The following is a 13,533-nucleotide window of genomic DNA, read 5'->3' as shown; positions in this document are numbered from 1 at the left end:
ATTCCACATTGCCGACTGGCTACCGGACAAAGATCATTTACATATCGCGGAGCAAAAATCTGGAATGAGCTGAGTGATGATTTGAAAAGTTTACCTTCTGTGAGAGCTTTTAAGGGACACTTGACCAAACATATTTTAAATGTTAATAATGTAAATTCTTAATATTCAATTTTAAACTTTGTAAATTTTTAAATCTTTAATACTGTAATTTTAGACTCCTTTCCCAGTTTGTTTATTCATTTTAATTGACGTATTTTTCTCTTTTTTATTCCTTTTGTAACTGAAAAGCCCCTTTGGGGAGTTGCAAATAAAGCATGTATGTATGTATGTATTATTTCTGACCGTCTGAAGGAACATTTACTTAATTTGGTATATGTAATAAATTATCATAGAAAAGCTCATTCCTGATGTTGTTTTGTAGTGGGTTGTACCCACTGTTCAGGTCTGGGGCAAGTGATCTGTGTGGTGCTTGTATCCATATTCAAGTCTCCCTTAACTTGAGTTCTGATGATGACTTTGACCATCAGGTAAGGCTTCTTTCTATTCATTAAATGAGAACTTTATATCCCCATATACACTAGAGCACCTGTGGCATATTGAAACAAAAACTACTTTGAATGGGTAAAATTTCAACTGACAGTAATTGGGGATCAGGGAACTGTGTTTTGTGTGAATAGCTACTTTAAATCCCTTTGGAAATGTTGTGATGTGTTCACAATATCACGTTCCTTTTTGCAAAAGTTGTGCAACAACTGAGAAGTGTTTCAACGAGAAGTATTGAATTGTAACCTGCAACAGTGAAAGACTGATTAAATGAATTTGCACTTTCATTTGGTGCCACGGAGTCTGCAGCAATGTTTTGAGCACTTTCCTGGTTTCTTTTGCCGCAAACTTAAGAAATAAAAAAGCTGCTAAGGACCATAGAATTTTTTTAAATGAAAGATCGCAATAAGATCTATCTGAAAAAGCAAAAAACAATTTTTTGAAAAATGTTAAATTTTGGGGTATACTGATACCTTAAACTATTCCAATAGTGAATTCTGCACTAACAAATTTCAAAATGATTAATTTATGCATTGCTCCATCCTGCTGAGAAATTTACATGAAAACCATTGTTTTGAGAATCGATTATTCAACTACTGTTCATTTGCTGCTGGCTTTATTCTGCATTGGGAAAAAATGAAAAATCATTTAGATTTAATTTGCACTAGCAACCTGAAGATAGTTGTCCATGATACTACTTTCTACCAACTGTGTTATTGCAACATGCACAAATATGAAACAAATTTATTCATGATTTTACAATTTATTGTGTGGAGGTGTTTTACAAAATTTTCAATTACTCGGCGATAGGTAATCCAATCCCAAAACAAAATTGTTGTTTACAGATAATCATACATGAATATTGTCCACAAATTTCTGATCCAGAGCTGTAATATTTAATCTGTGGAAGTTACGCAAAGAAACTGTCTACTGAATTTCAGATCCATAGCTCTATTCTTTCAGCTATGCAAATGATTTATGTAATTACAGAACACGTAATGAGATGGGCATTTCTCAGCTACCAGTATTATTAATCCACACCAAACATTACACCAACCATTATACATGTACAGGGATACTTTTACCTAAATTATCAGTTTGGAATGTCTTCTATTGGAGCTGTATTAATTATTTGATTATTTAAATGCAGTTATTTATTTTTTATCTTGTGTTATTTATCTGTCAGTGTGACTTGGAAGGGCAATTAAGTTCACATGAATCTGTCAGTGGTAGTTCTTCAGTTGAGGATAATGTGCAAGACATCAGATCAATGATTTCCACTCAGGATCACACTTTGCCTGTTAAATCAACACAGCATGAAACAAACAAACAGCTGCCAGTCACTGAAGCTGAGGACAACACATTCATGGCACATGTAATTATTGAACAAGCACTTCACCTTCCTACAGTTCCAGGAGACAATGATGCAAGGTATTCAATCAGATCTATTCAGTACATTTACAGGGAGAAAACTGGTTGAAAAAGTGATGTACATGTTTTGAATTATTATAACATTGGTATTTATTTATTTATTTATTTTACAATTACAATTCAATGGTGTACTTAAAAAATAAAAAATAAAATAAAATCAACAAATAAATTATATTAATTAACATAGGGAAGCCATAAGGGTAATCCGTGCAAGAGTAAAGAAGCTCCATATATATACACGACAGTTCACCTAATGTAATCACAATATAAATATTAAGAACATACATATCATTAAAATTTATTATAGGCTAATCTAAAAATGTATTAAAAATAAAGAAAGAAAGAAAGAAAAGCTCTAAACATCAATAAGCATTCATCAATATGGACAGTTAGTTCCCTACCCCACCCCATCTACAATTGTATGAGAAATATTTAGGTGTAAGCAAATCAGATAATGTATAAAACTATTAAAATTGTGAACTAAAGAAAATGACTGTTATTAAAAGGGCAGCATTGATCCTACTCATAAAAATGAACATAGAGTGAAAAGTTAAGTAAAGAAGTTGGTAAAAATGAGCTAATATCCCAAGAAAATACTTACATAGTTCAAACAAGTTACTGGAGAGGAAAGCATTAACATCAGTATTATATGCTGTACCACCGAATTAACATGCGAAGAAAAGAAAACTGAATTGACAAACTTAGTTTATGGTCAGGTACGTGCGCACTCTGTTTTACTTTTAAAACTTTGAAATTTTATACGTCATAATATTATGTAATAAGAACATTTTAGCCTACTGTTATGTAGTGAACACTTGTTCATGTAGCCATTGCACTGACAATGAAGGATGTACCACCAAAACATGTCTGAAAGACTGGGTTGACCACAACACCTGCCCAACATTGAATTGTGGGGCCAGGACTATCAGAGAATTTTCATTAGATGCATTTATTGTCATTTTCTAATAGTTTCTCAAGTACTTTTGACACCCATTGTACCTTGGTAGTGTCAACGTTGTGTATTTTCAACTCTTTGCTGGCAATTTCTTTTCTGAAAGACATGCTGTCAGTTTATCAGAGTGCATGCTCAAAACAATTAGTAATTTAAAAGTGAAAATAGAAATGCTCCCAAAGGAGCCATTTGTTGGTTGGAGGGCTCTGTGTTGGACATCTGTCAAATGATTGACAGACAGACAGACAGACAGACAGACAACCTTTACTTAAGTACGATTAGAATTAAAACAAATGACTGTCTGATGTCAGATGACTTTCTGTTGGTTAATTGACTGTTGGTTGTTTGTTGGGGCAACAGGTAACAATTTTCCTGGTTTTACATGTATGTGTCAGCCGATTGTTAGTCAAGGGTTGGCTCACAGTCCACCAGCTTTCCATCAGTAAAGTGTTGGTACAGTAAGTTGTTGATTAAAATAATTTTAAACATTCACTTTGACAACAGTGTTGGAAGGGAAAATTCATTGGGAATGGATCCACTACTAACAGTTACTATGACTGTATGCCAACCTTGGTGCAAATGCTTGCAAAACTATCATGATAATGGGCAGTTAATGATGATCTCAATCCTCTGGTCTGATGGTCTCTCATAATTATATTCATTATTATGTAATACATGTGAGCCCACATGGTGATTGCCCAAATGATAACAACAGAGCTGTGGAATGAACACTGGTTGAAGGTGGCCCTTTATTTAAAACAATCAGATTCAAGAACTCTACCAGGTTGTGTCAGATGTTCCCTCTAAATTAGTAGCACATGTACTTTGGCCAACAATTGACATTCAGTTGACAGGTTACTGACAGCTTAGCATCATGGTAGCCATTCTTCACAATTACCAGATGAAGGTTAAGGTTAAAAGTGAAAGTGGTGTGTGTATGTCCAAAGAAAAGATTTTGCATTAAATGGTATTTTAAGTGTGGCAAGAATTTCAATTTGTGTATTTTTTATTTTTGCAGATTACTGCCCAATGTGTATGTTTCTTATCAAACACTTGCCTCCTTACCCCTGGCATCTACACCAGTTGTCAAGTCTTCATGTAATCCGAAATGGGAATATCAGAAGCTGGAGAGGATCAGTTACACTTCACTTAAATCACAGGTGAAGTGTTATCTAGTATACAATAAAAACATAGTAGTGTATAACCTCATTTTCTGCCCCTAACAGTAACCTTGCTTATCTTACTTTTGTTCTCACAATTCAAACAGACTATATCAAACTAGGGGTCATGTGCTTAACTCAAGGTTAATTTGCAAGAATGCCACTCAAATATGGCAAACAAAAATTTCATATAAACCTAATATTGTATAACATGTTGAGAATTCCAGTGTGCTCATGTTTGCTGACAAGCTGCTGCCAATTAATCAAAGAGTGGCTGATGAGTTGAACTCAGCATATCCAGATAGTGATAGTACGGTGGGCTTGAACCCAGGACACCCTTGCATCAGCATTCCTGCAAACTATTGCACCAAGTGAGAGAAACATATATACATGTATAATGAGATTATTTCTTTGTTAAGAGCCTGATATGGCTTTTATTCATAGATAATTACAGTTGAACCTCCTGTAAACAACCACCCAAAGCCTAGGTGGTCACTTGCAAGAGCTTAGACCATATTGGGTCAAACTTTGGCCTCATTAGCATATGATAACTGCAGAGAGGTTACCCCATGTTTTAAATGTTTTATTCTTGTGAAGTCAATTTCGAGAAAAGTCTGGTACTTCCCATTGAGTAATTTACGTTTCTTGTACTACCCAGGAATTCGAGAATGTTACAACACCTTATTTTTCAATTTCCGGTCTATTATCTAATTAAGTGGTCGCTTACGGGAAGTTAAAAACAAAGGAAAATTTCAAACTTCTAGCTCTAAAAGTGGTCGCGGTCACTTACAAGAGGTTCCAAATATAGTGACTTGACTTGGAAACGCTTCGTATTTTGGAAAACTGGTCACCGAAGAGAGGTGGTTGCTTATGAGAGGTGGTCGCAACTGGAGGTTCAACTGTAATACAGTATGATATCAAGGCTGCTTTGTAACGGGCACCCGGGCGCCTGAGGCCCCTAAGTTCCAAGTGAGGGTGACTAAAGTTTTGTTCAATGAGCCCGAGTGGGCGCCTAAATGTGGAGTTTACATTCCCATCTAATCTGTCCAATGACTTCAATCTTCTCGTGAAATCAGTCAAAAAATCATTCACACAATAAATTAAACGGAAAACAACAGCTACTCTGGTCCTCTTTTGCTTTTATCATGAGAAATATGGGCCAAAACATGGCAAGAAAGTCTCTCTCTGCTCATAAACAGCATATTTGAAAGTCCTGCTATAATGCATTGCAAGTTTAGTATTGAATAAATGCACATCATGTATGCCAATGGATTTTGTCTCTGTTGATACCTTACTGATTCCAGTTGCAAAATAACTACTTTGATAACAAATATTTTTGGAATTGGAGAGATGATGCTGCTGACATTATATTTAAATTGAATAAAGATAAATGTGTCTAAATTCTCAGGCTTTTTTTGCCCGATACTTTGGAAAACTTCATGTGCTGAATGAATTTTTTTAGTTTCTGAAAGAATATTTATGACTAAAGTCAAAATATTCATGTAACTAGCCAGCAAAAAGAAAACATCATTTCAATTCTTTTTGCATACTAGGGTTTTATATTTTAAATTATCAAACAAATTGTCGTGACTCCACCCAATATACCAGAATATATTTTCTCCAAAGAAGCAACCTATATAATGCGGTAATGCTGCCTCAAAATCACATTTAGTTTATACTCATGTCCCAAGCCCTTGAAAGGAAAGCACATATTTTCAGTGAGGCCACATTCAAACCCCTACAATGTCTCTTTCATTTTTATTTGTTTTCATTTGCAGCTTGCATTTCATGTTTTGTACAATGTATTTTGTTTTGTTAAAATAGAAGAGCAAAACTTAAAAACAGAAGCAGCAACATATTTTTTTGTGTGTGGAGAGCATGCGCGGGCTGGCCAACGACAGCCACATTTTCTCGTGAAGAAAGGCGTCTTCCCTCAAAACTCTTCAGAATCAGTCGAAAAAGCCCAGCAACAGCATGAAGGTGGTGTAAAAGATATGCCCTTTAAAAGGACAGGTGATAAAAACAAGCGAGGGGAAAGAGGGTCCACCGACGACGAAATTGCAGATCCTAAATGTGTCAACATTGCGTCTGCAGACTTTCAGCCTGCAGATGCAGTGGAGCGGGAAGATAACCAGCCCAACCTCTCAGATATCCATGCAATACTCAAAGATCTTCTAAAATCAATGGACAGACTTTCTAATGAAGTTGCGGAGCTAAAAACCTCGTTCAAGCAACATGAATCTGAGCTAAGAACTGCCAAAGAATCACTAAACGCAGCGCTTAAGTACAACAACAAACTCAAATTGGAATTGAAAGCGACTAAACAACGGGTGAAAGAGCAGGAAGAAGAAATCGACGAACTCTACGAAAATATGGACACGCTCGAACAGTATACAAGAAAAAATTCCCTCGAGATTGAGGGCATTCCTGAAAATGTTTGCAACGACGAAGATGCTGTTTTGAAAGTCACAGAAGCCCTGAACATCAACGTTAAGCAAGAAGATATCAACATCTGTCATAGGATCAAAAGAAAAAAGACAAAGCCTATCATAGCAAGATTTATTAGCCACAAAGTTAAGAGGGCACTGTACAAGCAACAAGTTCAACTAAGGAATGTCAGTTTCTCGCAACTCTTCCCGAGCGCATCTGCAGCAGCAAGGGCCTCTTCAAACCGCATATTTATTAACGAGAATTTGACAACACACCGGCGAAACCTGGTGCGGATTGCCAACGGAAGGAAGGAAGATGGATTACTTAAAGGAGTGAGGACTGTAGACAGAAAAATCTTTGTCAAGACTTCACCTGAGGGTAGGCCAATCCGAATTAATACAGAGGATGATTTAAATAATCTTTAGGTTAATATAGATTGCTGGTAGGTTGCCACCAGTACTGGAACTATGTAATAAATGAGGGAAGTCTCAAGGTGGTCGAAGAAAGCATAGCGAGAAGCTTAATCTCTTTAATTTTTCTTTAGTTTATTTAGTGGAACTAGCATTTGTGGTTATTTTTATTTTTTTGTGTGTGTCTATTTTTCCAAACTACACAATTACATTCCAATGCAAAATAACTTAATGTGCAAAGTCATCTCACTCAATGTATGGGGAATACGCGATCAAGCAAAGAGAAGGAGCATCTTTTCATATTTAAAAGATCAAAAGGCAAGCATTTACTTTCTTCAGGAAACTTACTCTGAACTAAAAGACGAAACAATTTGGCAAAACGAATGGGGAGGCAAAATGTATTTCTCCCATGGGTCTCGACACAGCAAAGGCACTTGCACATTAATAGACCCTTCAATAAGCTATAATGTACAATACTCTTTTAGTGACAATTCAGGAAGAATTGTTCTCATTACAGTCAATATAAATGAGCAGAAAGTTTCATTCTGCAATATCTATGCACCAAATAATCCATCGGAGCAATTAGAATTTATCCAAGAACTGAATAATTGCATCATTGATAAATTTGAATGAACCAACCTCATTGTTGGAGGTGATTGGAACTGCATATTAACAAAAAAAAGATAAAAAGGTGGAACACCGTGGAAACCAACACAATTCAGGCATTTACTTTTGATGACAATGGAAATTTTTGATTTAATAGATATACAAAGAGCTCGCTACCCAAATTTGAACACTTATTCCTACTTGTCCAAAGCCTTAAATGTTAAGTCTAGATTGGATTTTATTTTAATCACAAAGAATCTTTCAAAACACGTCAAAAACACCGGAATTAAGGCCTCAATAGCTCCAGGTCACAAAATAGTTCATCTTTGGTTATCATGGCCAAACAACTCGCCAAGGGGACCAGGATTCTGGAAGTTCAATAACACCCTATTGAAGGACAAAAATTACACAGCTGAAATCTGTGAATTAATTCCTCAAATACGTGAGAAATACAAGTCTTTGAAGGACAAAAGATTAGCATGGGAATTAATTAAAATGGAAATCCGCGACCACACCATGTCTGTGGCGAAAAGAAAAGCTAGAGATGCTTTTAAGCGGGAATCTGAAATTTCTAAACAATTGGAAGAGCTTGATTATAAAATATGTAACAGTGATAATTTATCAAACATAGAGGATATTTCAAATGAATACAAGAGCCTTAAAATAGAAATGCAAACAATATACGAAGAAAAAGGACGCGCGGCTATCTTTTGATCTAAATGCCAATGGGTAGAGAAAGGAGAGCGACCCACCAAATACTTTTTCAATTTAGAAAAATGAAACTACAACAGGAAAACAATTACTGAACTCCAAACAGACAATAACGAAACAATAAAGGATAAAGATAAAATTTTAGAAACAATAGAGAAATTTTACGAAGATTTATACGGCTCCAAAACAAGGGTGTCCCAAGTGGATTTTGATGAATTTATCGGGGATATTGAAATTCCAAAGCTTGATAACAAAGAAAAGAATGAACTGGAAGGGCTTTTCACTTTGGAAGAATGTAAGAAGGTGTTAGAAACATTCGAAGACAATAAATCTCCAGGCGAAGATGGATTTACCGGTGAGTTCTATTAACATTTCTTCGATCTAGTACTAACTGATCTCATAAACAGTCTAAACCAAGCCTTTGAAGTTGGAGAACTCTCCATTTCACAGCAAAGAGGCATTATTACTCTGATACCCAAGGAAGATTCCAATTTATTAGGCCCACAGAATTGGAGACCAAAATATTATCGAACAGACTTCATCAGAGAGTCGAAATCAAAGGGATTAATTTATTTGGAAACGAGGTTAAAATAAGTCAATTTGCAGACGACACTAACTTATTCTGTGCAGATGTTACTTCTGTAGAAGATGCTCTTAACACGGTCAGTAGATTTGGTGCCATCTCTGGTTTAAAATTAGACGTGAAAAAGACTAAGGCGATATGGTTAGGAAAGTGGTCAACAAACAAAACCAAGCCATTACAATTAGAATGGGTAAACCAACCTGTTAAAATCTTAGGGGTGTACTTCTCCTATGATGAAAACAAGAACAAGCGCTTTAATTTCGATTTAAAAATTCAGAAATTACAGACAAAACTGGATTTATGGAAAGCAAGAAATTTGACCCTGTTTGGAAAAGTTTTGATCATTAAATCGCTCGGGCTATCACAAATAGTCTATGCAGCGTCTAATGTCAATGTCCCAAATGAAATCAGATATGCCATCAAAAATAAGTTATTCGGTTTCCTTTGGAACAACAAAAAGGACAAAATTAAGAGAGAAAGTATTTATCAAGACTATGATAAAGGTGGAATTTGTATGACTGATGTCGATACAATGATAAAGGCATTAAGACTTGCCTGGATCCCAAGACTTTTAAATCCCGACAGCCATAATTGGAAATCAATACCAGACTATTTTTTTTAAAAACTTGGAGGATTAAATTTTCTGCTCAGATGTAACTATGACACAAAGCATTTAGATCGTAAATTGCCAGCTTTCTACAAGGACATTCTATCCTTTTTTTCTGAAATGAAATCTCAGTACAAGTATGAACAGGGGCAGGCAACAATCCTTTTTAACAATAAAGCTATTTTAATAGGAGGGAAACCGTTCTTTCTTCAGGAATGGTTTTCCAAAGGAATTATTTGTATTAAAGACTTACTTAATGAAAATGGACAACTTCTTTCCTTTCAAGAGTTTCAAAGCAAATATGACTTTAGAACTAATTTCCTAAATTTTTATCAAGTAGTTAATGCTATTCCGAAAGCATTAGTAACTAAGGCATGTAATCAAGACAAACCTCTTAAAGAAAATTATTTAGGAAATCATAATACTAAGATTCAATTAGCTGAAAGTACTGCCATCGATTTACAGAAAACAAAGGCAAAGGATTTCTACTGGCAACTAATTAAAAAGGTATATTATTCATTTCCTACCGGCACGAAAAAATGGAATAATACTATGAGTTTAAATTCCAGCGAATGGCAACACATCTTCAATTTGGCAAAACAGATTTGCAGAGAAGATAAATTAAAAGAATTCCATTACAAATTCTTACATAGAATTATAGTCACCAAGAAAGAATTATGCCACTTCAGTATCAAATAAGATAGTGATTGCTTATATTGTGGAAATGAAGATTCCATTGAACATACCTTTATTAACTGCCAATTTTCAAAAGCTTTCCAGCGAAGAGTTATTCAATGGTTCAATAACTTTAATTATACTCATCAACACCCATCTTTTAAAGAAACTTTATTTGGCCTTTTTCCCACCTCTCCAATGGCAAACAAAACTCTGTTAAGAAAACTCAATTGCACGATGAAAGTGAAGAATGATCATCGCAGTTAATTTTCAGGCTTCTTCTTTCCAATTGCTTAAATTGGAAAATTAACTGCAATGATCATTCTTCACTTTCATCCACAACTGCAGTTCATATATGAATTATTTCATATAAACTTCACATCAATTGCACCATGTTGTATATGCGCTATTACATATACACCAGCAAACTCCACAATAGATCAATTACTCTCTCTGATTTTGTCAATAAATTAAACACAAAATATAACGTTGAAAATATAGATTAAAATTCATCTAATAGTTAATTATCATAAAGAAGATGCTCCTTCAAGGGCATCGTTTTAGTCTAATCAGTTAGTTTTATTTATTTAGTGTTTTAAGGGTAGATATCTCTTTTCCCTTGCATAGGTGGTATACATAATGATACTGGAACATTTAAATAGAACTGAATTGGAATGTTATGTTTTTGGTCTTGTAAGTAGTTTGTATGTGTACTTGACAGACACACCATGTTGTAAATAATGTTTGTATTTTGAAATAAAGCATAGGCCATAAAAAAAGAAAAAAACATACATTTTTGTAAAAAAAAGCGACATCGCTTGTGTTGAAGAAATCCACAAACAAATTGTACACTGAAGATGTTTATTCTGTTACTCGTCCTTCCGTCGGTTCGGTACAGCTGAAAGTTACAAATGTAAAGCTTGCGACTCGAACAAGTATTGAATTACAAAAAAAACCAATACAAATGAGCGACCACTTACATATCTTTGGGCATCTTCAAGCCTAATCAAGATGTCAACATCAAGAAAGTAAAAGGCGAAGGTAAAAGCAAACTTTCCGCCTACACAAACAAGGCACATCAAACTGCTAAGAGCACATGGTCGCAGAAATCACGTGACCCGCCCAAGGGGGGTACAGAGGGGCACGGTAAGGCAAACTGTCTCTAACATCCCGGCCCCTTAGACGCGAAAAGATAAGCACTGAGCATTTACCGAGAATTTTACAGTTCAGTGTTTTAACGATCGACAGTCCAGTTTTCTAGTAAGTACTCCTGCTTAAGACAAGTCCGGTATATAGTGTATCGCATAACGCATACAGGCTCACATCTCGCCACCTGCAGACTCCAAAAGGCACAACTTAGTTACAGACCTGGTCAGGATCGACCAGCTGGTCTTCACTCGGGCTGCTCTGACTAATCCATCCTTTCCGGGGAAAGTCTGAATTATTCGTCCCAAAGGCCAATTCTTCCAGGGGGTGTTCTCATCCATGATCAAGACCACATCTCCATCCTGCAAATTTCTCTTTGGCCGCAACCACTTGTGACGTAACTGCAAAGTGGGTAAATACTCACAAACCCAGCGTTTCCAAAACTGGTCAGAGAGGAACTGAACATGTCTCCAACGCCTTCCATAGATATCACTCTGGTCAAACTGGCCGGGGAGCAGATGAGGTCCTCCACAAAGAAGTAGCAAATGATTTGGTGTCAGGGGCGTTTCATCATTCAGGTCATCAGATAGAACTGTCAACGGTCTTCCATTCACGATCGACTCCACCTCGCAGAATAGGGTGGACAAGCGTTTATCATCTACAATCTGTTCCCTGAGGATGACATTCAGCACCTTTCTGACCGTTCTGATCTGTCTCTCCCATATCCCACCCATATGGGAAGCTGCCGGGGGATTGAACTCCCACTTGATCTCCTTCTGGAGAAAATGAGCTTTCGCCTTGCTATCTTCTTTCCAGCTCCGCATTGTCTCACGCAATTCCTTTTCCCCTCCAACGAAATTAGTGCCGTTGTCCGACCTAACCTTCTCTGGTACGCCTCTCCTGGCGCAAAATCTCACTAAAGCATTGATGAATGAGTCAGCTTCAAGACTGTCAAGCTTTTCTAAGTGTATAGCTTGCATAGTAAGGCAGGTGAATAAGCAGCCGTAACATTTCAGTTGACTCTGGCCCCTCTTCACCACAAAAGAGCCAAAACTGTGGTCAAGATCGAGGTTCTTGACTCCCTTCGCTCTCTGTTCTACAGGAATAGGCTCCAGTACTCTTCGGTCATTACTGATCCACTTTGTCAGTCGAAAGCCCACAAGCGCAAGCAACTTACATAAGCTAAGTAGGATGTTGATGGCCTCCTCAGTAGTACCAACAGACTTCAGGCAATCATCAGCATAAAAGTTCTTCAGCACAGCTTGGATTGTCTCTTCAGGGAAATCCATTCTGTGATCATCCGCCACGCGCCTCAGGGCAAAACTAGCGCAACTCGGACTCCACACTCCTCCCAACATGCACACACATCCTGTAGACTTCTACCTCACCACCAATCTCACCATTCTTCCACCACAGGAAACGCAAGGCATTACGGTGCTTGGGAGACACCCAAACCTGGTGAAACATTCCTTCGATATCTCCCATTACAGCCACTTGTTCTTCCCTGAAACGTAGTAAGACCCCTACGAGATTGTTTGTAAAGTCAGGGCCTTGCAAAACTTCTTTGTTCAGCGACGTGCCACCAAAGGTCACTGCACAGTCGAATACAATTCGCAACTTCTCGGGTTTGTTTTCATTGACAACATTGTGGTGGGGAAGGTACCAAGTCTGTCCAGGCGTCACACCTATTTCCTCGTCAAGCACTTTCTCTGCATAACCCTTGTCAAGAAGTTCTTGAATTCCGCCCTTGTACTTGGCGTGTAACTCAGGGTCTTTCCGGAACCGACGTACCAACGACTGAAGCCCCTTTTCAGCAACACTTCGATTATCAGGCGAATTAGGGAGCTTGGACATAAAGGGGATATCCATCTGATAATGTCCCTCAAGTACCTCCACCGACTGTTCCCATATATCAACAGCTCTCTTATCTTCGACTGAAAACTGTGACAAACTGTTTGCCAAGGCTTCACTTGTTTCGATCTTCCAAAACTGCTCCACCTGCACATCCAAACTCTCATCGGCACGAGCAAGATTGGAAAGGGCGGACTCTTCAATCAGGCGTTCAGATTCCAAGGGACCATTAAGGGACCACCCCAAGCGAGTCCTGGTGCCATAAGGTTGTCCTTCTTCCCCCTTTCGCAGCTCTAGGGGCCAAAGAGCTTCAGGAACGTCTTGGCCTATCAAAATAGAAACGCCCGATTTGTCAACTCGAGGGAGGCGAAGATCTCTGAGATGAGGCCACTTAATGGCGTTGCTAGCTGAGGCTATACAACTCTCCA

General features: G+C 37.3%; 3 protein-coding genes across 7 annotated transcripts in view; 2 read left to right on the top strand and 1 right to left on the bottom strand.

Moving 5' to 3' along the window:
* LOC145498010 (uncharacterized) overlaps nucleotides 1–13,533 on the bottom strand; it is a 380,464-nt gene that overhangs the window by 279,946 nt on the left and 86,985 nt on the right. The gene's annotated exons all lie outside the window — the stretch shown is intronic.
* The window catches only part of LOC145497882 (C2 domain-containing protein 3-like), a 280,776-nt gene that overhangs the window by 240,551 nt on the left and 26,692 nt on the right, over nucleotides 1–13,533 (top strand). For all 5 annotated transcript variants that reach the window (XM_081477749.1, XM_081477747.1, XM_081477748.1 and 2 more), the window contains 3 exons: nucleotides 422–527; nucleotides 1,730–1,974; nucleotides 3,945–4,086. In XM_081477749.1, coding sequence (XP_081333875.1) covers nucleotides 422–527; nucleotides 1,730–1,974; nucleotides 3,945–4,086 — 493 coding nt within the window. The remainder of the gene's footprint in view (nucleotides 1–421; nucleotides 528–1,729; nucleotides 1,975–3,944; nucleotides 4,087–13,533) is intronic.
* On the top strand, nucleotides 4,156–11,427 carry LOC145497981 (uncharacterized). Its single transcript, XM_081477854.1, has one exon. It carries the CDS (start codon nucleotides 6,081–6,083, stop codon nucleotides 6,939–6,941), a length of 861 nt encoding a protein of 286 aa, XP_081333980.1. The 5' UTR covers nucleotides 4,156–6,080; the 3' UTR covers nucleotides 6,942–11,427.

The sequence above is a fragment of the Orbicella franksi genome, chromosome 9 (assembly GCF_964199315.1).
Source record: "Orbicella franksi chromosome 9, jaOrbFran1.1, whole genome shotgun sequence".
NCBI lineage: Eukaryota > Metazoa > Cnidaria > Anthozoa > Scleractinia > Merulinidae > Orbicella > Orbicella franksi.
The sequence above is the reverse complement of the archived record's forward strand: the minus strand, read 5'-3'. Positions and strand labels throughout refer to the sequence as shown.

Coding starts and splice junctions, on each gene's coding strand:
- LOC145497981 (XM_081477854.1), top strand. CDS start 6,081: ATGCCCTTTAAAAGGACAGGTGATAAAAACAAGCGAGGGGAAAGAGGG.